Source organism: Chenopodium quinoa, unplaced genomic scaffold (assembly GCF_001683475.1).
Source record: "Chenopodium quinoa cultivar QQ74 unplaced genomic scaffold, ASM168347v1, whole genome shotgun sequence".
In the NCBI taxonomy this organism is placed as follows: domain Eukaryota; kingdom Viridiplantae; phylum Streptophyta; class Magnoliopsida; order Caryophyllales; family Amaranthaceae; genus Chenopodium; species Chenopodium quinoa.
This window is the reverse complement of record NW_018743331.1, coordinates 3,277,460-3,305,324: the sequence shown is the minus strand read 5'-3', so window position 1 is coordinate 3,305,324 and position 27,865 is coordinate 3,277,460. Positions and strand designations below refer to the sequence as shown.

The 27,865-nt window shown below is 35.9% G+C and overlaps 3 protein-coding genes across 3 annotated transcripts; 2 read left to right on the top strand and 1 right to left on the bottom strand.

Moving 5' to 3' along the window:
• Nucleotides 1–980: 980 nt before the first annotated feature.
• On the bottom strand, nt 981–7,361 carry LOC110737544 (formin-binding protein 4-like). Its single transcript, XM_021917888.1, has 3 exons — nt 6,779–7,361; nt 6,004–6,520; nt 981–1,620 (listed from the first exon to the last, which is right to left on the bottom strand). The coding sequence occupies exons 1-3, from the start codon at nt 7,359–7,361 to the stop codon at nt 981–983; spliced, it is 1,740 nt and encodes a 579-aa protein (XP_021773580.1).
• Nucleotides 7,362–11,906: 4,545 nt separating this feature from the next.
• Nucleotides 11,907–15,151, top strand: LOC110737543. Its single transcript, XM_021917887.1, has 2 exons — nt 11,907–11,952; nt 14,340–15,151. Exons 1-2 carry the CDS (start codon nt 11,907–11,909, stop codon nt 15,149–15,151), a joined length of 858 nt encoding a protein of 285 aa, XP_021773579.1.
• Nucleotides 15,152–15,310: 159 nt separating this feature from the next.
• LOC110737542 lies at nt 15,311–16,489 on the top strand. Its single transcript, XM_021917886.1, has one exon. The coding sequence runs from the start codon at nt 15,311–15,313 to the stop codon at nt 16,487–16,489; it is 1,179 nt and encodes a 392-aa protein (XP_021773578.1).
• The last annotated feature ends 11,376 nt before the right edge of the window (nt 16,490–27,865 follow it).

The following is a 27,865-nucleotide window of genomic DNA, read 5'->3' as shown; positions in this document are numbered from 1 at the left end:
TCATTTTCATCATCTTCTTCCTCTTCTTCAGTGTCAGCCTCCTCAACTGCTTCATCCTGGTTCTCTTCCTCTTCATTGTCATCTTCCTGCTGGTCTGTTTGCTGGTCCTCCTCAACTTGTTCCTTCTCAATTCCAGAACTACCAGCAACCTATTTCTCTAACTTGCTCATCCTCATAATAAACGAAGTAGATAAACCTTCCACTAAGGTCACTAGCTTGCTAAGCTGATCCCCTACAGCACTCATCTTCTCTTCCTGACTCTCCAGCCTCTTAAGAATAACCTTCTGACCTGCTGGTTCCTCTGCCTTCTATTTCTTCTTGGCAGGCTTAGGAGTCTCTAGTGGTTCCTCCTCCCTAAACTTCAACACCCCAGCACTTATGATCAACCCCTTTTGTTTCAGAATACCTTTTGTAAACACTATTACAGGAGCAGTTGATCCACTAAGAGAAACATTATTCTCTTTAAGAAGCTTAGTTATGTAAGAACCATAAGGAAGAGAATGGTGGGAGGAATTATAGCAATTCATCATATGGTTTATCATTAGGGAAGGGAGATTTATCTTAATCTTATTCATCAGCAAATATATAAGCACCATTTCCATGATGCGCACAAAACCCCTACCTTGTGCTCGAGGAATAATCATCTTGTTACACAGAGAATGAAGAACCAGCATCACTGGTTCCTTCAAGCTACCAGTTTTAAAAGTTCCAGCTTTCTTTGGAACTTTCCCTCCAAACACAAAGTCATGCACTTCATCTGGACTGACCCCAATAAGTGTGGGCCATCCATCTCCAGAATACTCATCAAAACCATCTCTGGGTATATTCAACAACCCAGCCAAACTTGCAACAGACACATTTACTTCAACATCATTCACAGCTGAACCTAACGACCTATCCAACATTTGTTTCAAATTTACATAAAACTTTCTAACACCATCAATATTAGCATCACAGACATCAAACAAAGCCATCCAACCTTAATATTCTAACAATTCTTTCACATCACTTAAGGCACTTTCATCAAAATAACCAACTTCTGTTTTACAACCAGATAGCACAACCCTATAACCTAAATCAGTCATACCAACAGATGGAGATTCTACTGACATACCTCTTGTAGACTTCCGTGCTGTTCTCTTTCGTTTGGTACCAGCAGAGTCCATCGACTGTTCCTCCACTACTACTTCGCCAATGTTTTTCAGGGAAGACCTAGTCACTCTGCTGTGAACCAAGGGTTTTGAAGTCCCCTTTTTCTGCCCAATAATCTGTAGATCCGCTTCTTCACTTCTAACTTCCTCCTCTTCCCTTTCTCCAACAGTATTGAAGAATTCTTCAGCGCTTTTGGGCTGGTCCCCCTGAGATGAGGCAGGTTCTTTGATGATGGAATCATCAGCCTCAGGGGTTTTGGGTAAAGGTGCATTTTTGGGAGGTGGAGGTGAGGGAGATTTAGAAGATGGAGACGGAGTTGGTGATGGGTTCTTTGTGGTAGTCAGAGGTGAATTGCTCGATAAAGTCGGAGCAGGGTTAGTTTCAGTGATGGTGTTCTCCTTCAATTGAGTGGACTCACTTGCTTGAGTCTTCTCCTTTCCTTTCTTAGCTGAAGCCTTGGCTGATTTCCTTACCATTGTAGCAAACAAGCTTCAAAATTTAGTAGGAATTTGAGAGAGATGAAAACGGAGTGAACAGTGATTAGGGTACCACTTTTGAACGAGAGAGAGGATGAATTCAATGATGATGTGATGTGAAACTGTATCAATGTGTTAGTGTGTATTTATATTAATTGCACAACATATGAATTCCAAAAACTAGCCGGTTGAGAATCAAAATAAACGGAAAAGATAATTTCAAAAATTGAAAATTTAAAATATGGTAATTATCTTTTTACCAAAAAAAAAATCAACCAACTATAAATTAGGCAATTAAATATATTTGCCTCTTTGTAGGATAGGAATAACTGAAATAAGATAATTCTTTGCAAAAAGAAATTATCTTATAGTAATCTTCCAAAAATAAAATATTTTCGGATGACATATCAGAGCTGAATTGTTGTTTCCTCTTGCTGGTACCTGTACTGAACCAGTCATTCTATTCTCAGCATGTTTCAAAATAACTTCTCCTGTTCTTATACAACAATAATCCACTTAGGTTATTTACACAATATTTGTAAGTAAGCAACATAGTTATATACACAATCAGTACAAAGGCATACCTATTCTAGCCAATCATTGAAGGAAATAATTGAAGCCAACTCCTAAAATCTAACTAGACCTAAAAGGACTCTTAACCTACAAAAGGACTCTCTACATAAAGGCTTTGTGAAGATATCAGCTATTTGATCTTCACTTTTACAAAACAACATCTCCACCAATCCTTTTTCCACATTGTCTCTTAGAAAATGGTGTCTTATCTCAATGTGTTTGGTCTTGGAGTGTTGCACGGGGTTCTTTGAAATATTGATTGCACTAGTGTTATCACAAAAAATAGGAACACTTTTATAAATAACACCAAAATCTTTCAGCTGGTTCCTTATCCACAGTAGCTGGGAACAGCATGAAGCTGCAGCTATATATTCTGACTCTGCTGTGGATAAGGCCACTGAATTTTGCTTTTTAGAACCCCATGATATAAGACAAGAGCCAAGGAAGTGTGTCATACCTGATGTGCTCTTTCTATCAACTAGGAAACCAGCATAATCTGCATCTGTATATCCAATGAGATCAATGGTACTGCCTTTGGGGTACCACAAAAACAGATCTGTTGTTCCCACAAGATACCTAAGTATCCTTCTAACAGCCTTCAAGTGAGATTCCTTTGGATTGCTTTGAAACCTAGCACACAAACCAACAGAAAACACAATGTCAGGTCTACTAGCTGTTAGGTAAAGTAGAGAACCAATCATTCCTCTATAAAGCGTAGCTTCAACATTTTTTCCCTTAAGATCAGCATCCAACTTTGTGGATGTGGGAATAGGTGTATCATAAGCTTTGCTGTTCTCCATGCCAAACTTTTTCAGCAGCTCTTTTAAGTACTTTTGTTGATGAATCATTATACCATCATTTGTTTGCTTAATCTGCAGCCCTAGGAAGAACCCTAGTTCTCCCATCATACTCATTTCGAATTCACTCTGCATAAGATTTGCAAATTCATCACACAAAGTTTGATTAGTAGCACCAAATAAAATATCATCAACATAAATTTGTACTACAATCAAGTGTTTCCCCCTGGTTTTTATGAACAAGGTCTTGTCTACTGTTCCCCTCTTGTAATCATTTGCCATCAAGAAATTGGACAGTCTTTCATACCAAGCCCTTGGAGCTTGTTTTAAGCCATATAATGCTTTATCCAACTTGTATACATGCTGGGGAAACAGTGCATCTTCAAAACCAGGTGGCTGCTCCACATATACTTCTTCCTTCAAATAGCCATTAAGGAAGGCAGTCTTCACATCCATCTGAAACAGCTTAAAATTCATGTGAGCAGCATAAGCAATTAAAATCCTAATAGCCTCTAGCCTAGCTACTGGTGCAAACGTCTCATCATAGTCAATTCCTTCTTGTTGATTGTACCCTTGCACCACTAGCCTTGCTTTGTTTCTGACTATAGTACCAAGGTCATCTAACTTGTTTCTAAAGACCCATCTAGTACCAATGACTGATCTTTCCTTTGGACGGGGAACCAGGTGCCAAACCTGGTTCCTCTGAAACTGATTTAGCTCATCTTGCATAGCTAGTACCCAATCAGGATCAGTCAATGCCATTTTATAGTCAGTAGGCTCTACATTAGACAGGAAAGAATAGAAGGCACAAAAGTTTTGAAAAACACTTCTTCTCGTTTGAATCCCCTTATTTATATCACTAATTATTTGATCAGTGGGATGAGAAGATTTATATCTAAAACTTTTGAAATTAAGACTGTTTTGTGCTTCCTCATTAAGTTGGGAACCAGCATGTTCATGAATCTCTTCTTCTTCTGAGGAGCTAGGAGGATTCACATTCATGCTGTTTCCTCTATCATTACTTACCTCAGGTTCAGGGGTGGTACCTTCTTCTGTTCCCCCTGAACTCATTACCTGTCTATTATTTGAGGAACCATCAGGACTTGGTTCCCCTTCAGAATCCTCATTATCTTCATTTTCTTCTCTAGGCACTTCATCATTATCATCTGGTGGAGTATTTGGTAGGCCTAGATCTGCTTGCACTTCATCTGTGGGACCAGTATACTGGTTCCCCGTGAAATCCATCAAACCAATCACTTCATCAGGTTGTACCTGCGCAATCTCAGAAGACAGGTTAAATTCATCAAAAATGACATGGACACTCTCCTCAACACAAAGAGTCCTTTTATTGAAGACTCTATATGCTTTGCTGTGAGAAGAGTATCCAAGAAAGATTCCCTCATCACTTCTAGGATCAAACTTATCAAGTTGATCCTTCCCATTATTATGCACATAACATTTACATCCAAAGACACGAAAGTATGTGATGTTGGGCTTTCGACCTTTAAGAAGTTCATAGAGAGTCTTATTTAACTTTGGTCTAATGAGACCTTTATTCAATATATAGCAAGAAGTGTCAACAGCTTCTCCCCAAAAACTCTTTGGGAGACCACTCTCAATGAGCATCGTCCTCGCCATCTCCTCAAGAGTTCTATTCTTCCTTTCTACAACACCATTTTGTTGAGGTGTTCTAGGGGCTGAGAAGTTGTGATTAACTCCATGTTCCCTACAATAATCAATAAAGTTAGCATTATCAAATTCAGTACCATGGTCGGATCTTACCGAGACCAGCTTGTGGGTGAGCTGGTTCTCCACTTGTTTCACCAATGTTACCCATTCTTCAAACGTTTCATACTTTGTGTGTAACATCATTACCCAAGTGTACCTGGAATAATCATCAACCATAACACAGACATATCTATGACCTCTTCGACTTTGTACTCTCATGGGACCACACAAGTCAATGTGTACAAGTTCGAAGGGTCTGCTGGTACTCAAAACAGTTTTAGGCTTAAAAGAGATTTTGACCTGTTTCCCCCTTACACATTCAGAACAAACTTTATCAGCTTCATACTTAATGTTAGGAAGACCTACCACTAAGTCATGTGCTTTAAGTTTGTTTAGAAGTGTTAGGCTAGCATGTCCAAACCTCTTATGCCAAATCCATTGATTATTGTCAGAAACAGCTCTCAAACAGATGGACTTGTCTTGAGGGATTTTATCTAAGAAGGTGATGTAGACATCATGCTTCCTGGTTCCCTCACATACAAGTTCTCCTGTTTGTGAGTTAACTATGTGACATAGGTTGGCTTGAAACTCAACTCTATTACCTTTGTCATATAATTGAGAAATACTCAAGAGATTATGTTGCAAGCCTTCAACATAATAAACATCATCTATTGCGTTAGAAAGTGTCTTACCAACCTTACCTAAACCAGTGATGGTTCCCTTGCTGTTATCCCCAAAGGTGACACTTCCTCCATCAAAGGCCACTAGTGAAAGGAATTGATCTTTATCCCCGGACATGTGTCTTGAGCAACCACTGTCCAAATACCAATAGGTGTCTCCCTTCACTCTAGCCTGCAAGAGTAAATCAAACGTTAGTTTTAGGAACCCAAACACACTTGGGTCCCTTTTCAACAACATTAACATCTTGTTGATCCTTTCTTCTCCACACATACATTACACTCTTGATGTTCTTATTAGCACTAATTTTCTTAGCTGGACATTCATGTATCTTATGTCCATTCTTACCACAATGAAAACACACGTGCATCTCTTTAGTCATGGCATACTTACCTCGCTGATATTCTTTGATCCAGGTGGTTTCTTTGGGAGACCAGTTAGTCCTGGTTCTCTGTCTAGTATAACCAAGACCAAATTTTCCTTTGTTTCCTCCTGATGAAGTCAGATGGTCCGAGGTTCTTTGTGCATTCAGTAGCTTATCCACATGTCTATGACTGTCATGCAATTCCCTTTCTTTTGTTTTAAGTGTCTTAACTAACAACTCGTTTTTCTCTTTCAAAAACTCAAAGTTACTTTTTAAAGTTGCAAGTTGTAAGTTAAGATCTAAAACCATAGGTTCATTAGACATGTCAATAACTACTGATTGCTTTTCACTTTTTAGTTGATTAAATTCAGCATGTAACTTACAGATAGTACTTTCATATTCATTAATCATACTGCTGACTTCAATGCTGGTTCCAGTAGGAGAACCAGGGGGCTGAACAGCTTTAAGTGAAGCAATTTCTTTGTGAGAATTTTCTAAGTTGAAAGCCAATGTTTCAAAGGCCTTCAACAGAAAAGTTCTATTGCAAGAATTTGCTTTACTTATGACTGTTGAAAAATCAAGGACTTCACTAGTAGTTGATAAGTCTCTGGGGAACCAGGAGATCAAATCTTCTTCACCATCACTCGGATAGTCAAGTTCAGAAGATCTTGCCCTTCCTAGTTCTACCTTGCACTTGTCCAATTCAACTTCTAGTTCAGCAACTTGATTTTTCAAGTTATGGCAAACCATCTCTAGGTGATCACAACTAGCAATAGCAATTTCACATTCATTACGTTTTTCTTTTAATTCTCTTTTGCCAGTTATATAAGTTTCACCTAATTTATAGCATTCATCCAATAAAGAATCTATACAAGCGAGCATATTTTCTCTATCATATTCATGCATATCTATTCTAATTTGTTCAAGGTTTACCTTATGTTTTTGTAGTACATCCTTCTTAGCCATCAAGCATTTCTTGAATGTACTGGTTCCCCCTCTGGTTCCTGGACCAGTGCTGTTCTCCTTGATGTTTGTGAAAGCAGTTAAGCAAACATCAGAACTAGGTGTATCTTCCTCTTCATCAGATCCTGAGTCAGATTCTCCCCACATAGATGCTATCATGGCATTCTTGAAAGCCCTCTTATCTCCAGATTGAGATTGCTTGTCCTTCCATTTTGGACAATCACGAATGATGTGTCCTTTCTCACCACACTTGAAGCAACCTGAAGGTGAGGAAGAGTTAGATTTTTTTTTATTTTTGAAATTCTTACCTTTGAAATTCATCTTTTGATCACGAAGAGATCTTTCAAATCTTTTTGCAATCATGTTGATCTCATCTTCTTTTTCTTCTACTGTTCCCTTCAGTGCCATGCCTCTGGCTGGTTCCTTGTCAGACTTAGAGTCAATCAGCATCTCATGAGTCATAAGGGAACCAATAAGCTGTTCCAAAGACAAGGTTGACAGATCCTTTGCTTCATATACTGTTGTTACCTTAGCTGTCCATGTATCTGTTAAACTACGCAAAATTTTTCTCACAAGATCCTCATCAGAAATTTTTTTACCAAGTGATCTAAGATCATTAACAATAGTCATAAACCTACGAAAGCAATCATTGATTTTTTCATTTTTATTCATGGCAAACAATTCGTATTTAGACATGATTAAATCAATTTTAGATCGTTTTACCTCACTGGTTCCCTCAAACGCAAGTTCAAGGGTGTCCCATATCTCCTTAGCACTACTGCAACCAGAGATACGATTAGTTTCGGTCTCACCTATTGCTTGTTGTAGAATTGACATTGCCTTAGCATTTTTCTCCAGCAACTTGTAATCAGCAGTGACCAATTCGCTATCCTTCTTGGGAACCTGTTTCCCATCAGCTTCTGTCTTGAGAATGATATTAGGACCATTTTTAACTACGAGCCAGCATTCATAATCAATACCCATGATAACATTCTGGATCCTGTTCTTCCACCAAGCATAATTATTTCCATTAAACTTTGGTGTCTTGTTGTCATAACCGATTGCACTTAATTCTTGAGTACTCATTCTTAACTCCTCTAGATGTTACTCTTTCGAGAAGCTTAGACTCTGATACCAATTGAAGGTTCAATGGGCACTCAAGAGGGGGGGTGAATTGAGTGTTAAGTAATCGTTAGCGATTTTTGCTTCTTTTCGGATTATGTGTAAGGAACCAGTTGTGATGGTTCCCTTATGCAGCGGAATAAAACAAAGCAATAAAGAACACCACAGATTTAACGAGGTTCAGCCAACTCTGGCCTACGTCCTCCTATCCTAAGTCCTTTATTAATCTACTCCGAAAAATAAAGACAAAGAACACTCTACTGTTTCCCTACTCCGGGAACCAGTAAACCCCACACTCTACTCCGAATGTGCTCTAAACTTACCCTCGTAAGTTCCTAGTGTGTTTGAACTCACAAACACTCACCAAGTCTTCAACCCCTCTGTCAAAGACTTAATACAAGATCAAGAACTCTCTAATGATCTAACTCTCAAAAGTCAAATAGAGAAAAACGTTAAAACACTATTATGCTCTTGTGTATCACTTAATAATTGAATTAGTGCTTTTAGCTCTCAAAAATAAAACTCTATTAAAATGCGTGAGAGCCGTGTCTGATTATTCAGAATAAGATGTGTTTTATAGGTTAGTTAGCTAAACCCTAGTTACCTTAAATCATGCATATAAGATATATACGATTTATGGTAAGTATTTATCTTAATTGATTTGATCACAAGATAAAATCAATTTAAGATAAAATACTTCCTAGTTTTTCGCTAACCAAAAATATCATCTTATTCTTAGCTGCTTGGATATATTTTAAATCAATATTTTTCGGAAAATATCTTTTTATAAAATCTTTGGAAAAACGGCAGCTTGAATAATCTGTTCAGTTAACCTGGTTCCCTGGCCTGGTTCCCTGAACTGAATATGTTATGAAATTTGTTCCAAACCTTGTACCAAATTTCATAACGATATTTAATATACTAAAAGTACTTTATATACTCAATTATATAAGTTATACTACGGAGCATTTACATGAAGTTCCTAAATAACTCTTTGAGTGTAGTCTTCCTTCATGCATTCGTTAAGTCTTGAAAGCTTCCATGAATGAACTCAATTATTGACCAAAGGACCTTCCTTTAAGTTGATCGAAAATCCTTTCAAGCTTCCAGTCTTAGAAATCAACTTAGATACTGCACATTTAACAAAGTTAATGTACAATACTAAATAAGTAACTGCCTTTCATAAAAGCAATTTGAGAAAATAGTTTATACTGGTTTCCTACCAGTGCATAGCTCATTCATCATCTAACTGTTCCCTGTATAAAGATAAGTTAGTTCAACAAATATCTCATATAAGTAATAACTTATCTAGGGAAACAGTGTTCTATTTTAGTTGGTTTCCCTAACTGTATTGAACACTTTCAAAGACCTGTTTCCCTTAGCTGTTTGTCATCATTCAAAACTATCAATCAAAACCTAAAGGACTCAACATATATTGTCTTTGGGTAAAAGTTTGTTATAAAACAAACAATTAGCTCCCATTTGAGCTTTCTTAGCTCACTTTGAGCTTTCTTAGCTCTGTTTGAGCCACTTAGCTCCCATTGAGCCTAAGACCCTAGACAAATATTGAAAAGATAGTAGAAAATATTCTATCCATAACTAGATATGGTATCTTTTATTAGATTTGACAATTTTGTTTAGTGTAACATTAGTCGTTGGTGCATATCTTTATAGAACTTTATAAAAAGTTATGTGATCCATCGTTGTCCGAATCATTTTTAATGACTTCGATGTCTCCGTCTAGATATACTATATTCTTTGTGGATAGGAGTTTGTTATGAAATTACAATTCACAACCTTAATATGATCACTCTTAGCTTAAGTAAACATCACCTTGATCTAATCTAGATGTTTTGATATCTTGCCAAGTTGATTCTATACCTCACTGAACTTTTGAGCTACTCAAGATCTAGTTTTATTTCAAATTTCATAAATATAGCCATATTCTAGTCAAATTCTTGTGAAAACGTTGAAGTAATAAAATCCTCTTTTAGCATTCGAACACAATTGTTTATACCAAGCACAATAGTTGTATTTTATGAGAAGTTGTATTTTAAAAATTTCTTTTCCTATCTCTCTTGAGAATCCTTCTCATTATATCTTCTTACAAATCGTAAATAATACATGCAAATTTACACATAATACATGCAATAATCAAAAGCCATGTAATAAATGGCTCCCACTAAATCCTACATCCATAATAATTAAATAAATGTGATTATATTTAATTAAAGAAAAATTAGTCATTTTTAACATAAAATAAAGTTTGAAAAACCGAGCAATTTTTGAGGCCTAGCCCTTTGCTCGTTCAAACCGTAAGCACCAAGCACACACGAGCCTTGCTCGTTGTGCTATTATGCTCGCTGCTGGCACAAGGTGCTGCACTAAGCAGCCCCTCGCTCACGAGTGTTGGGCGCTGCTCGTGCAACCCCATGCTTTCGAGCCTACCCTCGCGCGCATACACAACCCCCCCGCCCCTGCTACTCCTCGATCGCACACACTCACACACCACACACAACAACATAACATAAGGGAGGGTTGTTGTGCGTGTGCTCGGCTTGGCGCCGAGCCTTGCCTTGCGCACATGCTTAAGAATTTTAATCTCGGTGTTTTATTTTTTTTTATTTTTTTTTTTTGTGTTTTAAATTCCAAAATCCAATTTATGAATTTAATTTGAGCAATCTTGAATTAATTAAAGTCCAACTTATAATTTATTCAATTTAGGTGCAACATAAAATTAATTACAAGATCTAATCCTTAATTAGTTTTAGGGCTATTCGAGTTTTATGATTATTCTTATTCATAAACTAATTGAAAATAAGGGCATGCATCACAATTAAATTTAACTCATGCAATGATTAATTATAATATAATTCTTTAACAAACTAATCAAATAATTAATGTTACCATCCAATTACAAATTAAGTATTCAATTATGACTAAGTAAATTCAAAATTTTTAATCATGTAATGCATTATTATTTTTGAATTCAACATGTATATCGTGAATTTTTAATCAATTTCCCAAATTATCAAAATTCAATCTTTATTCAAGTTTAGACTTCTAGTGATTCAAATTAAAACAACTAATCTAATTAAAGTTTTAATTATGGTATAATAGATGGAAAATATTAACATGGAATCATATTATATTAAACCTATTACTTAAAAATTCAATAGATAATCCAATTATTCAATTGCAATTTGAAGTAAAATTAAGGTTTATATAGATTTAGGGCTTTCTAATCTAGTCAACTAAATTAAACCAAATTTACATGAAAAGATTAGGAATAAGTGCAGTAGATTAACACATAAATCATTCACATTAGTTACTTAACAAGAAATGATTGATTAAGATCCAAAAATTTTTAAAAAAATTTCGTTAGAAACGAAAAACCCTTCGAAAAACCTAATTCTGGGCGGAATTTGGCCCAAGCAACTAGTAGAAAAAATGCTATTTGTAACGCCCTATTAGTAACTGGTATAAATTATGTTAGTTACCACAAGAGTATTACTAACTGACATAGCTATTGCTGGTTACAAATAAATTATCATTAGTAACTGGCATAACTAAGGTAAGTTACAAAAAGCAGGTTAAAAATAGGTTGACCAGCTATTAGTAATAGGTATGAAAAAGGCCAGTTACAAATAGCAGATCAAACTTTGTTGACTTTATTAATTATAATGAGCTTAATCAATGTCAGTTACTAATGGGAGTAGTCGGAGCACACACAACTACACAAGTACACAACTCTCACTTATACTCTATTTTTTTCCTTTTTTTTAAAAAAGAAAGTACTCGTATTATTCATATTCTTCCAGTCTTCCGCCTATCTCATCAAACTAAGCCCATTTTTTTCAAAAACCACCCTCAATTATTCATTCTCCGTTGAAATCCTCTAAAGATCCTTCAAAATTCAATCATCGAAAAATTAACGGTTTGTTTCTATTATCAGTGAGTACCTCACATTCATTCTTGTTTAATATGGCTTTATTAATGGTGGTACAAATTCCTCTATTTTGTTCTGATATAGTGATTTAGCACTCAATAGAAATGCTGATGAATGAATTTGTTGAGAATGGGGATGGACCCTATGCCAGTAAAAAATAAGGAGGGGATGGATGAGTTAGATCAGTAGATGGTGGTGGTAAACTAAGGGGTTTCATGTCACATAATTTGACAATTGCTCAAGATTTAATTCATTTATTATTACTAGCTAAAGAAACAGTTTTGCCAATTATAATTAGTTCTAGAGATGGTATGACATAAGATGGGTGATAGAGTTTAAAAATTTACTTATATTGATGTGCCTAATCGATATGATATGAAATAGAATACTATACTCTCAGTTCATAACATAATAATATTGATATAATATCTTTCTCTTGCCTTGTTTGTTGTCTCTCCTCTCCCTTGTCCCTCCATTTCTTCCTTTCCTTTTCAATTTGTGTAACTCAACTGCATTTTCCCGTCTCATCCTAATATATATTTATAGTCCTCTAGCTTTATCAATGAAGTATACATCACTAGAATGTTTCCCATCTGCTATACGGTAAGCTTGTCATTTGCATGGATTGAAACCAAACCTACGAGGCTACGATATATCAGTAATATTTGAAGCTACACTCTTAATGACTTACAAGACCCCACTAGTCAATGTTTTTTAAATCCATTTTTTTTGTAAAATACTTGATGTATGAGTTTTATACCATATTTTATCCCGGTTTTAAAATGTATTTTTGCATGGTTTTAGGCTCTATGGAGCCATTTCTCGCTAACAATCTCTTCTCTAGTGTGTTCGATCTATTTTTATTGAGTTTCTTAGGAATACGGAGTTTCTTGGATGAATCAGACGTGTTTTGGATGGTTATAGAAGAGGTTAGTGTGTGAAGATTAAGATTCCCCCATGCCCTGTTGACCATGGCTTGCCCGGTCAGACAGGGCAAAGAAGGATAAGCTAGATACGAAGTATAAGCTGCAGCCCCTACGTGCCCAATTGGGCATGGCTTGCCCGGTGGGACCGGGCACAAGAAGGAAGAAGAACAATGAGGCAAGGCGACACAGCACTCTCCACCGCCCGACCGGGCACCCTTGCCCGGTTGGACCGGGCACTGTTTCGCGGAAGCCGACTTGTTTAATTTCGTAATTTTATCTTTTTAGGGGTATAAATACCCTTTGCAATCACAATTAGAATACAGATTATTATATCCTCTAGTATTAGTTTTCTCTAAGAACCCTAGTTTTACTCTCTTTAAGAAATTAATTCTTCTCTTAGTTTTTATTATTGTTCATCAACAATTCGAGTTCTTTCGATTGAAGCAATTGGTATTCATCTATTTTACATCTCTTTTATTTATTATTGCTTATTGATTATGTCTTCTCTATTGAATCTTGTTATTGGGTTTGCTAGTATGTGTGAGTAGATTCATAATCCGGGATCTTGCAAAGCCCGGATATGATTAATGCTTAGATTGAATCTTTAAATTCTCCAATAATAATTCCAATTGACATGCTTGATTGATTGTGTTTATGCCAATGCTAGATTAGGAATAATTAGTATTGTTATCATCCCTTTGTACTTATTGCAACGGAAGTTGAATATTAACGGGATTGGGTATTTCAATTAAGGGTTTGAAGGTCACCACGGAAGTAGATGATTGAATGATTAGGAAGTTAAGTATTGTGTTTAATGTCCCTTATTTGCTTGATTCCATGGAAATAGGCTTGATAGTTGATTTGGGAAGCCATTGACAATTCGGAAGAGATCTTTGGTATTGTTTAGGGAATGCTTTTCCTCTTGTCGATTGAATTGTTATTGGGGGTAAAATTATTTATGCATTGATTATATTCGTGGTAATGCTTGATCTTGGATGCTTTAGTTCATTGATTTATCACTTTCTCTAGATTAATTGAGTCCTTTATTTATTAGTTCTTAGTATTCATCACCATTGATTTATTATTTGCTGAGTGATTACTTGAGTCTATTTAACTAGGTGAACCTTAGTCTCTTGGGATTCGATCCTTACTTGCCCGTCTACATAGTAGTGGTCTCGTTAGGTTTATTTTTTTTAGGTACGCGACACGCCTATCAAATTTTGGCGCCGTTGCTGGGGACTAACGGTTTTCATCTAGTTATTTGTGATTCGTTTTTACTAAGCTTTTGATTTGTTGCTTCAGCTATTGTCCCTTGTATTTTTTATCTCCTCTTTTTAGTTCTTTGTTGCATGCAAACTCGACGTTCAAGTTTAGACAACTTAACACCTTTTGACTCTAAAATCAAAGCTATTGCAAGGAGACGAAGAGGTAGAAGAAGGAGATATCAAAACACAAGTAAAATGACCGAAAGAATCAAATCTTTATTGGAGTACGACATTCCAAATACCGCAACCGGGCTCCTATCCAGCATTGTCTGACCACCTATTACTGCTCAGAGCTTTGAATTAAAACCTCAATTCATACAGTTCATCTCCAATGACTCATTTGCAGGAACACCTCATGAATGCCCTTTTAGTCACATAGACAGTTTCTTGGAGAAGTGTGACACCATAAAGCTCAACGATGTTACTGATGATGCTATCAGACTTCGTTTGTTCCCTTTTTCACTACGGGATAGAGCGAAGGAATGGTTACGAGACGAAGGTACAGGTTCCTTTGATACATGGGATAAGCTTGCCAAAGCTTTCTTAGTAAGATTTTTAGGGCAAGAGAAGACAGCAAGGTTAAGGAACGAGCTAGCTACCTTTCGTCAATATGATGACGAGTCTTTATATGAGGCATGGAGAAGATTCAAGCCCTTACAGAGACAATGCCCTCATCATGGTATCCCAGAGTGGATGTTGATCCAAACATTCTACAATGGTCTGACCCACGAGTTCCGCATATACATTGATGCTGCATCCAGGGGTTCTCTCATGACTAAGAACCCAACTGAAGCCAAGGAGCTAATTGAGAAGATGGCAGCCAATGATAATTATCATCTAGGGGGCAGAAATACTGTGAAGAATAAAGGAAAATTTGATGTTGATGCTTTAACTCTCTTCACAAGTTCTGTACAAGCATTAGCAAGCAAGTTTGATAAACTCCAAGCTGGATCCTCTTCCGCTTCATTCGAAACATGTCAATTATGTGGTATTCAAGGCCACATTGCACCACAATGTCAACCTCCCTCTGACGAAATGTCAATCGAGCAAGCAAATGCCTTCTATACTACGGCTCCTAAAAGGTTGTATGATCCTCATTCAAACACATACAATGAAGGGTGGAGAAATCATCCGGACTTCTCTTATAAGAACACTTAAGCTCAGTTGTATTCTCCGTCACCACAACCTAGTTTTCAAGCAAGGGCATCTTTTAATCACCAACCCATGAATCAACAACTACCACCGGAAACTTCAAAATACGATCTTGATTCCATTATGGAGACTTTCACTACTTCCTAACTTCGACAACAAGAGCTTATGACAAAGAAATTTGAGCTACAAGCAAAGCAAAATGAACACTTTGAAAGCTTGATGCAAATGCTTATTGCTCAAAATAAGAGGATAGAAACCCACCTTTCTCAACTTTCACAACAAGTGAGTCATTTATCAACCCTTCATGATCAAGCAAAAGTCCAAAAGGAACAATGCAATGCAGTTTTCTTGAGAAGAGATGAATTATTTTCGAGGAAAATAGATGAGAAAGTGTGCAGTGTGGAGTCAAGAAAAGATGAAAAGGGTGAGGATGTAAAAAGTCCCAAATATGTTGCTCCATCGGCCTATGAGGAACCGATGCCCTTCCCGCAAAGGTTTTCAAAAGCCGTGCTTGATAAACATTTTGGGAAATACTGCGGAACTCTTAAGAAGGTATATTCTTCTATTCCTTTTTCCGATCTTTTAATTCAAATGCCTCAATTTGCAAAATTTGTGAAGAATATTAAAGATCAACATGATGATAAGGAAGTAGTAAATGAGAAATGCTCTACTCTTTTAAGTGATAGCCTACCACCTAAGCTGCATGATCCTGGTAGTTTTACTATTCCCTGTATGATAAACGAAATATTTTTTGACAGGGTCTTGTGTGATTTAGGTGCTAGTGTTAATTTAATGCCTTATTCATTATATGAAAAATTAGGTATGCAAAAACTTAAACCTTCCCCTATTTCTTTTCAAATGGCTGATAGGACTGCTAGACTCCCTAAGGGTGTGGTTGAAGATGTATTAGTTAAGGTTGGTGAACTTGTTTTTCCTGTTGATTTTGTTGTTATGGATATGAAAGAAGACCATAAGATCTCGATTATATTTGGTCGTCCATTCCTTGCCACAAGTCAAGCTCTAATAGATGTTCCTAAAAGACAAGTGACCATCAGGGCCCAGGATAAACAAGTAATGTTTAAGCACTTTTATGAACATAATTTTATATTTGATGGTGGTACTTGTTTAAGAATTGATACTACTAACCCTTTGGTTGATAAGTGTGTATTTGATAGAAATCTTGTGAGAAACGAGGACAATATTCCACCAAATGATGTGTTTAGCTACATGAAGGTAAGTTCGGATACAAAGCATGTCAAAAATAAAATGAAGGAGTCATTTGAAGGCAGATATTTTCATGGGCAATATCGCGGAGTTTCCTCTTTGTGTGGTGACCCAGGTTGAGCTAATAAAGAAGGTAAAGCTTAAGACCTTGATAAACTAGCGCTTTGCGGGAGGCAACCCGTATGTTATTGTTTTTATTTTAGTCTTTCTAATTTTTGTGTGTTTTCGTTTTTCTTTGGTTCTTAGAGAGGTAAGGAGAGTGTAACTTATGCTTGTGGGAGTTTGTTTTTTGTGCAGATTTTGAGCTAAAGAAGAATTGAATTCGCTGAAACATTCAATCTCCTTCGCGCCTGATCGGGCATCCCATGCCCGGTCTGACCAGGCGGAGAGGGTTGAGATTTAGCTCTAATTCATCTTTCTTTCATGCTTCTCGCGCCCGATCGGGCATCTCGTGCCCGGTCTGACCAGGCGGTGGGAGGTAACTTTTCAGCAAAACTGCTCAAGTTCGACAGGCCATAACTTTCTTGTTACATACTAGATTTTTGCGTGTGACCTATCGTTGAAAAGCTCTTCAAGTATACTTTTCAATGCAATTTGAATCACTTCATTATGATCTATAGATAAAAATTGATGATCAGAATAGTGCACATGACTCAATTTTTATCTTTTTTCCACTAACACATTGTTTCATTCTTGCCCAAATTTGTTCCAAAGAGATGCATTGCAATCCTCGAGGCTTTGGTGACATTTATGTGGTGATTATGATGGTCAGTAATCACCTTGACTACTAGCTTCCATTTAAGACAATGAGGACATTGTCTAATTTAGCTTGGGGGGAGGTTCTCGTGTACGCATGGTATATCTTTCACCCTCTCTCTTTTATTTATTTATTTATTTTATTTTTCTTTTAGTGTGTTTAGACTAGTAGTAAGATTTAATGCTTTCAAAAAAAAAATGAAAAAATACGAGAATCATGATAATGAACGGTCAATGAACTACTTCCCTATGCCCCTATCCTTAATGCCAAAAAGGTTTTTGATTTGATCTTGATTGAAAGACTTGCATTGCGAATTAAATGATCATTATTTGACCTCGAATTGTTCGATCCCTAGTAGGAGTCAACATTGTTAACCATGTATGAGTTTGGAGCTTGACTGTGTTAACCGTGAGGCGAGGCTTGAGCCTTAATTATTCATTCATGTGTGTTTAGTTCCTGGTGTGATGTTGATCTTAGTTTTGACTTTAGACTTTTAGTAATGTGCCATAATACATTGCACGTGCACGATGAGAATGACGAAGGCCATGTTCACTAGGTGACCTCCAGATGAGTTTAGAAACGTTTGTTCCCTTCTTGCTCACCCAATGTTGTAGCTTTGTCCACATTTTTCGTGAACCTCACAAATTTAAACCCTTGGCCCCGAATTGGTTACTTTTCCCAAGTCTAGCTTGGGGGAGCTTTATTGCATGATGTTTTGTGTAATTTTGTGATGAGTTTGGCATTGAATGTGGAGCTTCAAGAAGGAAAAGAAAGAAAAAAGAGAAAAGAAGGAATCACAAACATGGAGGTTTATTACTTGAAAAAAAAAGAAAGAAAAAAAAGAACAAAGAAAAAATTGGTACAAAAGGAAGAAACTTTGTTCTTGAAAAAGAAAAAAAAAATCGGTTGATATAAGAAAAAAAAAAGAAGAAGAAAAGAGTTGGAAATGGAAAAATATAAAGGTAGTAGTGGATGTTTCTTGAATAATTGGGGTATGTGCTCTTGTTAATAAGAATGATGGATCGAGGATGTTTATTGATTGCATTTGATAGCTCCCCGGTTAGACTATAATTTCCTACATTTCCCAAATTTACTTCCTACCCACTTTTACCCGGCCTACATTACAAGCTTGAAAAAAGTCCTTCCGATCTTCGTGCATGGTATTGTGTTCATGTGAAATGAATCTTTTGTCAAAATGCTGGAGTATATGTCACATTTCGAGTCGACAATTGACTAGGTTGAGCGATAATATAACCCTTTAAACACGCGAGCGTTGTGAGATGGGGGGTTTGCATTATTGGTGGGGATGGTGAGAGATCAAGCTCATTATTAGCTTTCCACGTAAATAGTGTGTTGAGTGACCACCAAGGTGAAATACTCTAGTCATCGATTCTTGAGTTGTACATGGTTGATTTCACTTGACGAGTATTTAGGTTGATTTATGGTTTGAGTAATTTGATTGGTTGGCTAAGATGCGTGCTTGTTTGATTTGGATTTTGAGTCCTTTGTTTTCAATTGCATTATGGGGTGAAGTATTTTCACTTAGTTGTTTGTTGTTCTTGATTGCCTTGCTTGAGGACAAGCAAGAGGTTAGCTTGGGGGAATTTGATGTATGAGTTTTATACCATATTTTATCCCGATTTTACAATGTATATTTGCATGGTTTTAGGCTCTATGGAGCCATTTCTCGCTAACAATCTCTTCTCTAGTGTGTTCGATCTATTTTTATTGAGTTTCATAGGAATACGGAGTTTCTTGGATGAATCGGACGTGTTTTGGATGGTTATAGAAGAGGTTAGTGTGTGAAGATGAAGATTTCCCCCATGCCCTGTTGACCATGGCTTGCCCGGTCAGACAGGGCAAAGAAGAATAAGCTAGATACGAAGTATACGAAGTAGGGCAAGGCGACGCAGCACTCTCCACCGTCCCGATCGGGCACCCTTGCCCGGTTGGACCGGGCACTGTTTCGCGGAAGCCGACTTGTTTAATTTCGTAATTTTATCTTTTTAGGGGTATAAATACCCTTTGCAATCACAATTAGAATACAAATTATTATATCCTCTAGTATTAGTTTTCTCTAAGAACCCTAGTTTTACTCTCTTTAAGCAATTAATTCTTCTCTTAGTTTTGATTATTGTTCATCAACAATTCGAGTTCTTTCGATTGAAGCAATTGGTATTCATCTATTTTACATCTCTTTTATTTATTATTGCTTATTAATTATGTCTTCTCTATTGAATCTTGTTATTGGATTTGCTAGTATGTGTGAGTAGATTCATAGTCCGGGATCTTGCAAAGCCCGGATATGATTAATGCTTAGATTGAATATTTAAATTCTCTAATAATAATTCCAATTGACATGCTTGATTGATTGTGTTTATGCCAATGCAAGATTAGGAATAATTAGTATTGTTATCATCCCTTTGTTCTTATTGCAACGGAAGTTGAATATTAACGGGATTGGGTATTTCAATTAAGGTTTGAAGGTCATCACGGAATTAGATGATTGAATGATTAGGAAGTTAAGTATTGTGTTTAATGTCCCTTATTTGCTTGATTCCATGGAAATAGGCTTGATAGTTGATTTAGGAAGCCATTGACAACTCGGAAGAGACCTTTGGTATTGTTTAGGGAATGTTTTTCCTCTTGTCGATTGAATTGTTATTGGGAGTAGAATTATATATGCATTGATTATATTCGTGGTAATGCTTGATTTTGGATGCTTTAATGCATTGATTTATCACTTTCTCTAGGTTAATTGAGTCCTTTATTTATTAGTTCTTAGTATTCATCACCATTTATTTATTACTTTCTTAGTGATTACTTGAGTCTATTTAATTAGGTGAACCTTAGTCTCTTGGGATTCGATCCTTACTTGCTCGTCTACATAGTAGTGGTCTCGTTAGGTTTATTTTTTTTAGGTACGCGACACGCCTATCAATACTCTTAAGTTACATTTTTCTTAAGTTCATATTAAAATACTTAATATATATTAAGAATGCTAAATTAGGAACTGGAATGAAGGCTTCATGTGAGTCTTATTAGGCATATGTCACTGTCTTTGAACTTTTATGAATGAAGGTTCTTTTTCACTCATTCATTCATTTTAATACTGGAGCAGCTTACTTGAGTTATGAAAGAGGTTCATTATACATTTTTTATCCCCTACGTACACTAGTGATTTAATGTGTGGGAAATCTGAAATATCATAATAAGTTATAACTTGCCTGTAGTAATTTTAGTCTTTATATCCGAAATAATGTGTGGGGCTGCACCAAAAGTAGGGGTGAAAGTTCGGTTTTCGGTTTGGTTTATAGCCGAAACCGAAACCGAACCACTCTAATTCGGTTTCTGGATTTTAGAAACCACACCGCACCACTTTACTTAACCAAACCAAACCAAACCCTATAAATTTCGGTTTCAAAAAAAAAAAAAAAAAAAACCGAACCAAATCGAATTTTTTGGGCCTTGTTTATTTGGGCTTTAATCGGCAAATTTTGTGGGCTTCCAAACCGAAATTTAAAAACCTAATTCGGCTCCAAACCGAAAACCAAATTACAGAGGGTTTTTTTTCCAAATTGTTGAAAAATTATAAATTAAAAAAAAAAACAACCAAATTTATAATGAATAGATCTACAAAAAAATAGTAAAAAAAGAAGTAATACACCAACACAACTATAATAATTAATAAATTATATTGATTACAACACTAAAATTTACAACTACAGAGTATATAAAAGATAATCAAGAAAAAAAAATACAAGGATAACCCAGAAATTTGGGTATGAATTCGAAAAATTTCTTTTCTCAAATTTGGGTATGAATGAATTCCGAAATAATGAACCCCAGAAAAGTCATTCACGACAGCAGCAGCAACAACTTCATATAAATCAGATCGAATTATGAGACTATGAGAGAGCTAGAGAGAGGATAGATGATATGAGAAGAGATTAATCAATGATGATTATGATGGTATTTCCATTATTTTTCACTCAAAAATTAAAGTTAAGAGGAAAAGATGAGGAGAGATGAAGGAGAGAGAATCAGAGAAGGAGGCGTGAAAGAGGGAAGATGAAGGAGAGAGAAAGGAGGAAAGAGGTGTGAAGACTGAAGAGGAAAGAGGCGTGAAGAGAAAGAAGGAGGGAGAAATGAACATTAGGGTTTTTTTTTATACTTATATATGAAAAGGTATGGGCTTATTACTAATGGGCCATTATTTCGGTTTGGTTTCGGCTTTTCGGTTTTTCATTTTTCGAAACCGAAACCGAACCTTATAATTTCGGTTTCTTGATTTTACAAACCGAAATCGAACCACTTAAGAAAAAACCGAACCATATTCCTAATTCGGTTCGTTCGGTTCAATTCGGTTTTAAACCAAATTTGTTTCACCCCTAACTAAAAGTGCCATGCAGTGCTCTTCTTTCAGCAGCTTTGTATATATCACTTTGGCTTCTTCTTTTCTTACTTCTGTGTTAATTTATTTATATGTGTTAACTGAGACATGGCTTTATCATACTTTTGAGGCAGGTTTGCTCGGTTTCCTGTGAATCTTGTCACTAGATTCCCAAACCACCTAGAGATTGGGACATTGTTTTATAGTGTTGCTGTGACTTAATATAGCTTGTGCAGTTATTAATAGCTTACATTTTTAATGTGGTTTAAGCTGTGTATGTATTTTGATGGTTGCCTATTTTGCAATGCCCTTTATAAATTTGGATTCATTTGGATTCTTAGTTGTTGCAGGTCGTGTAATAATACTTATTACACCATTAGTAGACTAGTGTAGATTTTCATATCGACTGTTGGAGAATATACTAATACCTACAGTGTATTGTTTAGGGAGTTCACATAGTCTTGCATTTGAAAATAAATTGCTCCAACTGTTTGTGAATTTCCAATTAGTATACATTTTGCAGTTATCTCAATATTCTTGTCTTTCTTCTTCTCAACTCTGTTACTGGCGGACTAAGAAATATGCTGATTTGCTCTGTACAATATATTAGTATCATAATCTGCATTCCACCCTACAGCAACATCCTTATACTCTTACTATGTACAAATTTAAGTGGTTTTCCTGAAGATATACACACCCTTACAAAATTTCTCTTCTGTCTATTTTTTGTAACTTCCAAATCCCTTTTCTCTCTTGAGCTAGTTTAGTATTAAGTTCAAACACTTAATTTTTGGAGAAAGGTCTGGACTCTGGAGTGCTTATTTCTGGTCATATTTTCATGTTAAAATTCCTCTCGTGTTTTTGTGACGTCCTTTAGCCCACCAATGTCTCATACTATTTCCAGAGGCTGTCTCAGCCATAAATTTCTGAAGCATAGTGGTGGGGGGATTCTTCTTTGCATCACTGAATAATTTAGTAACCTGTTGACCTCATTGTCTTCTTTTCAGGCCACAAAGTACTATGGAAAAAGCCGTCCAGTTAAATTGGAATAGTCCCCAGGTAAATTTTCTTTTTTATTTTGGTTTATATTCAGCGAAGAAAAGTATTTTTTTCTGCTATGCTCTGGTGGCCAAGTTTTGATCTTAAAAGTCTTCAGATTGGAGCAAATATATATGCGAGTAATATGGTACGGAATTTGCAAGAGGTTAGATTCTTTATACACGTATTTTGACCGATGTTTTATATTTAAAAACTATAATAAACATGTGTTTTTTAATATTTGCAGGAGTATTGGATGAGATTTAAGAACAATGGTTTAAGTTTATTAGACTTAATTTTTTGTTGAAAGACTAGTTATTTTATTGATTGATGTTATGATTAATCGCATTTAGCTTAATAAAACAATATAACACATTTCTATATATCTACTTTTATTTAGCCTACTGGTTATTGTTATTACATTCTTAAATTTTAAATCAATAATTTTTTTATTCAAGTTTTAATTGTTTTGTGGAAAGTATAGTTTATTTTGTTGTATTGTTGTGGATGAATTCAAGTTGTGTGGAATTATTTAGTGTGTTTGGTTTGTTGGTTGAATTGTAACAGGTATTAACCCATCTGACGATGGGTCGTTCGGTAGGATATACTACCAAGCTTGTTGTATTCGAATCAAATGTTTATATAAAAAAAATTATATATTTATTAGTAACTGGCGTAATCTAATGCTAGTTATGAATATTTTTTTTTAAAAAAAAAATATTAGTAACTGGCGTTAGGCTATGCTAGTTACTAATAATACCCTAATTGTAACCGGCGTAACTTAATGCCTGTTACGAATAGTACGCTTTCTAACTTGGAAAATAGACTTTTTGTAACTAGCGTTTGGTTAAGCCAGTTACGAATAGTATATTATTAGTAACTAACATTAGCCAGTTACGAATAATTTTCACTAGTAACGGTGGCAATAGCAACCAACAATGCCAGTTACTAAAAGTCAATTTCGCCAGTTACAAATAGCATTTTTTCTACTAGTCGCAAGATCGAGCCTACGAAAGGCCTTGCGTGCGCTTAACGAGGCTTAACCACAAGGCTAGTCTTGCCTAGGCACACATGGGAAAAGTTGTTTCCACCCAAATTCACTATTCACACACCAATTTTGGGTTGTTCTTCGATCAGTGCGTTAATTCGAAAAAACGTCTAACGATTTTCGAAAACCTAATTACATTTGAATCAATTGGTCTTTAACAATTTACTTCTTTGTACATACATTTGCTGTCAAACCAAATTACATTAGAATCGATTCAACTCAAACCCTTCCCCCATGTCATTTAAAAAATTAAATGAAATTAAATATACTGAATCAAAAAGAACATAACAAACTAATAAAGGAAAGAAAAAGTATTAAAGATATCACCACTGTCGAAAATTATTTATAAATTAATGTAATACTTCATATCAAACAAAACTTATTTATATTATCTATAAGGCTACATATCAACATACTTTCCCTCTTCATCAGCAATAATGTCTTCCTCTCACTTAGAGATTGAACCCCGATAGATAAAGGCGGGATATCGTCGAATAGATTATACCCTTCTTCATCAGCAACATTTTCGACACCAACAATTCTTCTCTTGCCTTGAACAACAACTCGCCAGTACGTGATGATCAATGTTATCTCTTACATAGAAAATTTGTTTAGCTTGTGACGCTAAAATGAAGGGCTCCTTGCGATCAATGAATTGACTTGAGTCAAGCAATGTAAAACCAAATAAATCATCCATTTTTTGTCCCTTCGAATTGCCAGCCCACTTGCATCGAAATACAGGAACTATCAAATCAACATTATTTAGCTCCTATATCTCTTGAATGACCCCATAATATGCATGTGTTACATTAATGGGCCTAACATCCTTAGAGCTTGAGTATTCTGTAGAAGATGCGACAACCAAAACACCACTATTTTGATGTACACTCTTTTCATCTTGACGACAAGTGTAGAAACTGTATCCATTGATGTCACAACCTTTATAAGTTTTCACAAATGAGGACCCCGTGCAAGGCATCTGATCGTATCAGAAACATTATTATTTGGTTGCCTCAACTCACACTTCACATGGTTTTGAAACCATTCAACAAAAGAATGATTATGTTTCAGCATCAAAGTGTATGACCCAATTCTTGGATTCATTCTTCTCAAATAATTGAGATAATTTTCTATATAAGGATGAACTTCTGAAAGGTGTTAGAGAATATAACGATGAACTTTCTGGACTCTATCTGATAGAGACTTAACTAATTGATGACCAATTATTTATTGCCCTTGATGTCTGCTCTCATGACGAGATGTTGGAACTCCAATTTATTTAGCCTTAGCTAAGAACACAACACAAAAGTTACCAGCCTCCTCTGCCATGGTACCTCGAATAATACTACCTTATGGTTGTGCTTTGTTGGTCGCCTTATCTTTCAAAGTTCCCATGTGTCTCTCATAAGGGTACATCCATCTCAAAAAACCAGGCCACATTCCTTAATTTCTCGTACTAGATGGATAATCAAGTGAACCATTATGTCAAAAAATGAAGGAGGAAAATACATCTCAAATTTGCATAATGTTTCAACAACATCAATTTACATTTCAAGTTTTTCTAGATCAATCACCTTGCTACATATGGCATTAAAAACAGACAAAGTTTAATAATGGTGTGCCTAACATGTTTTGCAAAAGACCTCAAAAGTGGGCAACATCATTTGCATCATGGCATGACAATCATGGGATTTCATACCAATCAATCTCTTATCGATCATTGAAACTAGACGCTTAATATTTAATGAATACCCTGTAGGTATGTATTATGCCATAAAATCACTAACAAAATATTCTTTTCTCCTCCCTAGACAATGTGTATCAAGCTCGAGGCAAATATGTCTTATTTATTTCTATATGTATTATCCTCGGGCCATAACTTTGGTCGAATACTTGCAAGCTTCATGTCTCTCCGCACATGTTTACCATCGATCCTTTGACTTGTTAGGTATACTCAATAAAGTCTCGATGATTGAATCACATACATTTTTTTCAATATGCATAACATCAATACAATGTCTAACAGACAAGTGTTTCCCATAAGGAAGAGTCCAAAATGCAAAAACCTTTTTCCAAAGACTCTTCTTAGAGGTAGATTTTCCACGTTTCCCATAAACTATTTCAGCATCTTTGATTCGTTCCCACAACTCTATTCCACTTAATGGCGTACGGATCATTCATTTCTTGGGGAACCCATTGAATTCAACTTTCTTCTAACAATAAGGGGGATCTCGACGAAGGAGTCGTCTAGTGTGCATGTACATATTCTTTCCATAATACTTAAGGCGTGTGGGTTCCATTTCGTCCTCACAATGGGGCATGCTTTTTTCCCTTTGACTTTGTACCCTACAAGTTCCCATAGGCTGGATAATCGTCTGTAGAGAAAAAAATCATGGCACGCAAAGTAAAGTCCGTACTTGTATGAGCTTCAAACATCGAAACACCTTTATCCCATTACAATCTCAAATCCTCTAAGAGAGGCTCCAAGTAGACATCTATTCGTTACCAGGTTGTTTGGGCCCCGATATTAGAAGCGACAACATGATGTATTTACGCTTCATACACAACCAAGGAGGCAAATTGTAAATCGACAAAAGAATAGGCCATGTACTGTGATGAGAACTAAGGGTACCGTAAGGATTCATTCTGTCGATACTTAATGCAAGTCTCAAGTTCCTAGCCTCTTTACCAAACTCGGGAAATGTCTCATTAATATGTTTTCATTGCTTCAAATTAGCGAGATGCTTAATGAACCCATTATCTTCCTATCTTGTGCATGCCACACCAAGTTTTTTGCATCCTTCTTAATTGAAAAAACTCGCTTAAACCTTGGTATTATAGGCAGATACCCTAACACCTTAGCTGATGGCCACTTCTTGCGATTAAGGTTTGAACCCGCCCACTTCTAGCGTGATTCACCGCACTTTGGATAAGCATCAAGGTTTTCATATTCCTTTCGAAAAAGTACACAATTATTAGGACATGCATTGATCTTGGTGTACTCTAGACCTAAGGGACACAATAGCTTCTTTGCATAGTAGGTAGACTTAATTAGGAATGTCATTCCCTTCCGGAAGCATGTTAGATAAAGTTTCTAACGAATTGAAACTTGTGTAAGTCCAGTCGTTCTTCGCTTTTAAGTTAAATAGAGTTAACACCCCTGAAAGCTTGGAATACTTTGCACAACCAGGATATAAAGGTGTCTCGATAGCTTTTGACACATTCTCAAACATATGGGATTCTTCGTTCACATGGTCACCCAAACCATCCATCATCTCACCAATTTGATCTTCCTCGACATTTTCATGTGTACCACTTTCATTATTCTCACAATGTTCTCTATTTTCAATGTTAGTATCATTGATTGATGACCTACTAGTTCTAGGAATTATTTTCTCACCATGCCAATACCAAATGTTATAATTTGCCATAAACCCGAGGCGAAATAAATGGTTTTCTACCTCCTTGATATCCCTCCACTTCCTCACATTGTTGCAATCACGACAAGGGCAAGAGATTGTTTCCCCCTTAGTAGTCCTTTGGTGTTCTACAACAATTCTACAGAATTCCTCAACCCCGTTCAAGAACTTAGGCTGAGTTCGATTTTCAACATACATCCAATCACGATTCATTTCTAACTACACATTTTAGAAAAACAAGCACATAATTAATAGCACATGTTAATATCATAATACATCACTTAATTGTTCATGCATGCTTCCGAAAAGGTCTTTATCACTCCAACTTATCCCAATATCAAATGTTTGCGTGTTTTCCAAATATAGGTTTAAAGTGATGATGCACTTTCTACACATAGTGTAAACACATGTACACAATATAGAAAACTTTCAATCATAAATTAAAATAAATTTAGTCATTTAACGTTATACATACATAATCAAATTAACTTGTAACAAAGAAAGTTAACGGAATATAGACACATGTAGATAAGGTAAGAATTTATACCGATTTGCGTCAAAAGCTACAAAATGAAGAATTGTTTAATCCGCTCCAAAGTAAATGAAGGCTACAAAATTATCTACATAAAGTTATATGAGATGTAAGCACAAAGAAGAAAACCCATGTGTAGTATCTTACAAACTATAGCACACTTTAGCAAGAAATGGGTTGAAAACCCATAAGCTCTTTATTTGGTCAAAAGAAGATACAAGGAAACAAAGAGGCAGCTGAAAAAAAAAAAAAAAAAAAAAAAAAAAAAAAAAAAAAAAAAAAAAACAAAATAAAAAGCACCATCAGAAG

Bases quoted from the DNA above. Each gene is read 5' to 3' on its own strand.
- LOC110737544 (XM_021917888.1), bottom strand. From the start codon at position 7,361: ATGACTATTGTTAATGATCTTAGATCACTTGGTAAAAAAATTTCTGAT. The intron at 6,521-6,778 runs GTCCAGGAACCA...GTGATCACCTAG, and splicing joins CATCAAGGAGAACAGCACTG to AGATGGTTTGCCATAACTTG. The intron at 1,621-6,003 runs GTTAGTTAAGAC...TACAATGGTAAG, and splicing joins TTGAAAGAGAAAAACGAGTT to GAAATCAGCCAAGGCTTCAG.
- LOC110737543 (XM_021917887.1), top strand. From the start codon at position 11,907: ATGCTGATGAATGAATTTGTTGAGAATGGGGATGGACCCTATGCCA. The intron at 11,953-14,339 runs GTAAAAAATAAG...ACTCATTTGCAG, and splicing joins TGGGGATGGACCCTATGCCA to GAACACCTCATGAATGCCCT.
- LOC110737542 (XM_021917886.1), top strand. From the start codon at position 15,311: ATGACAAAGAAATTTGAGCTACAAGCAAAGCAAAATGAACACTTTGAA.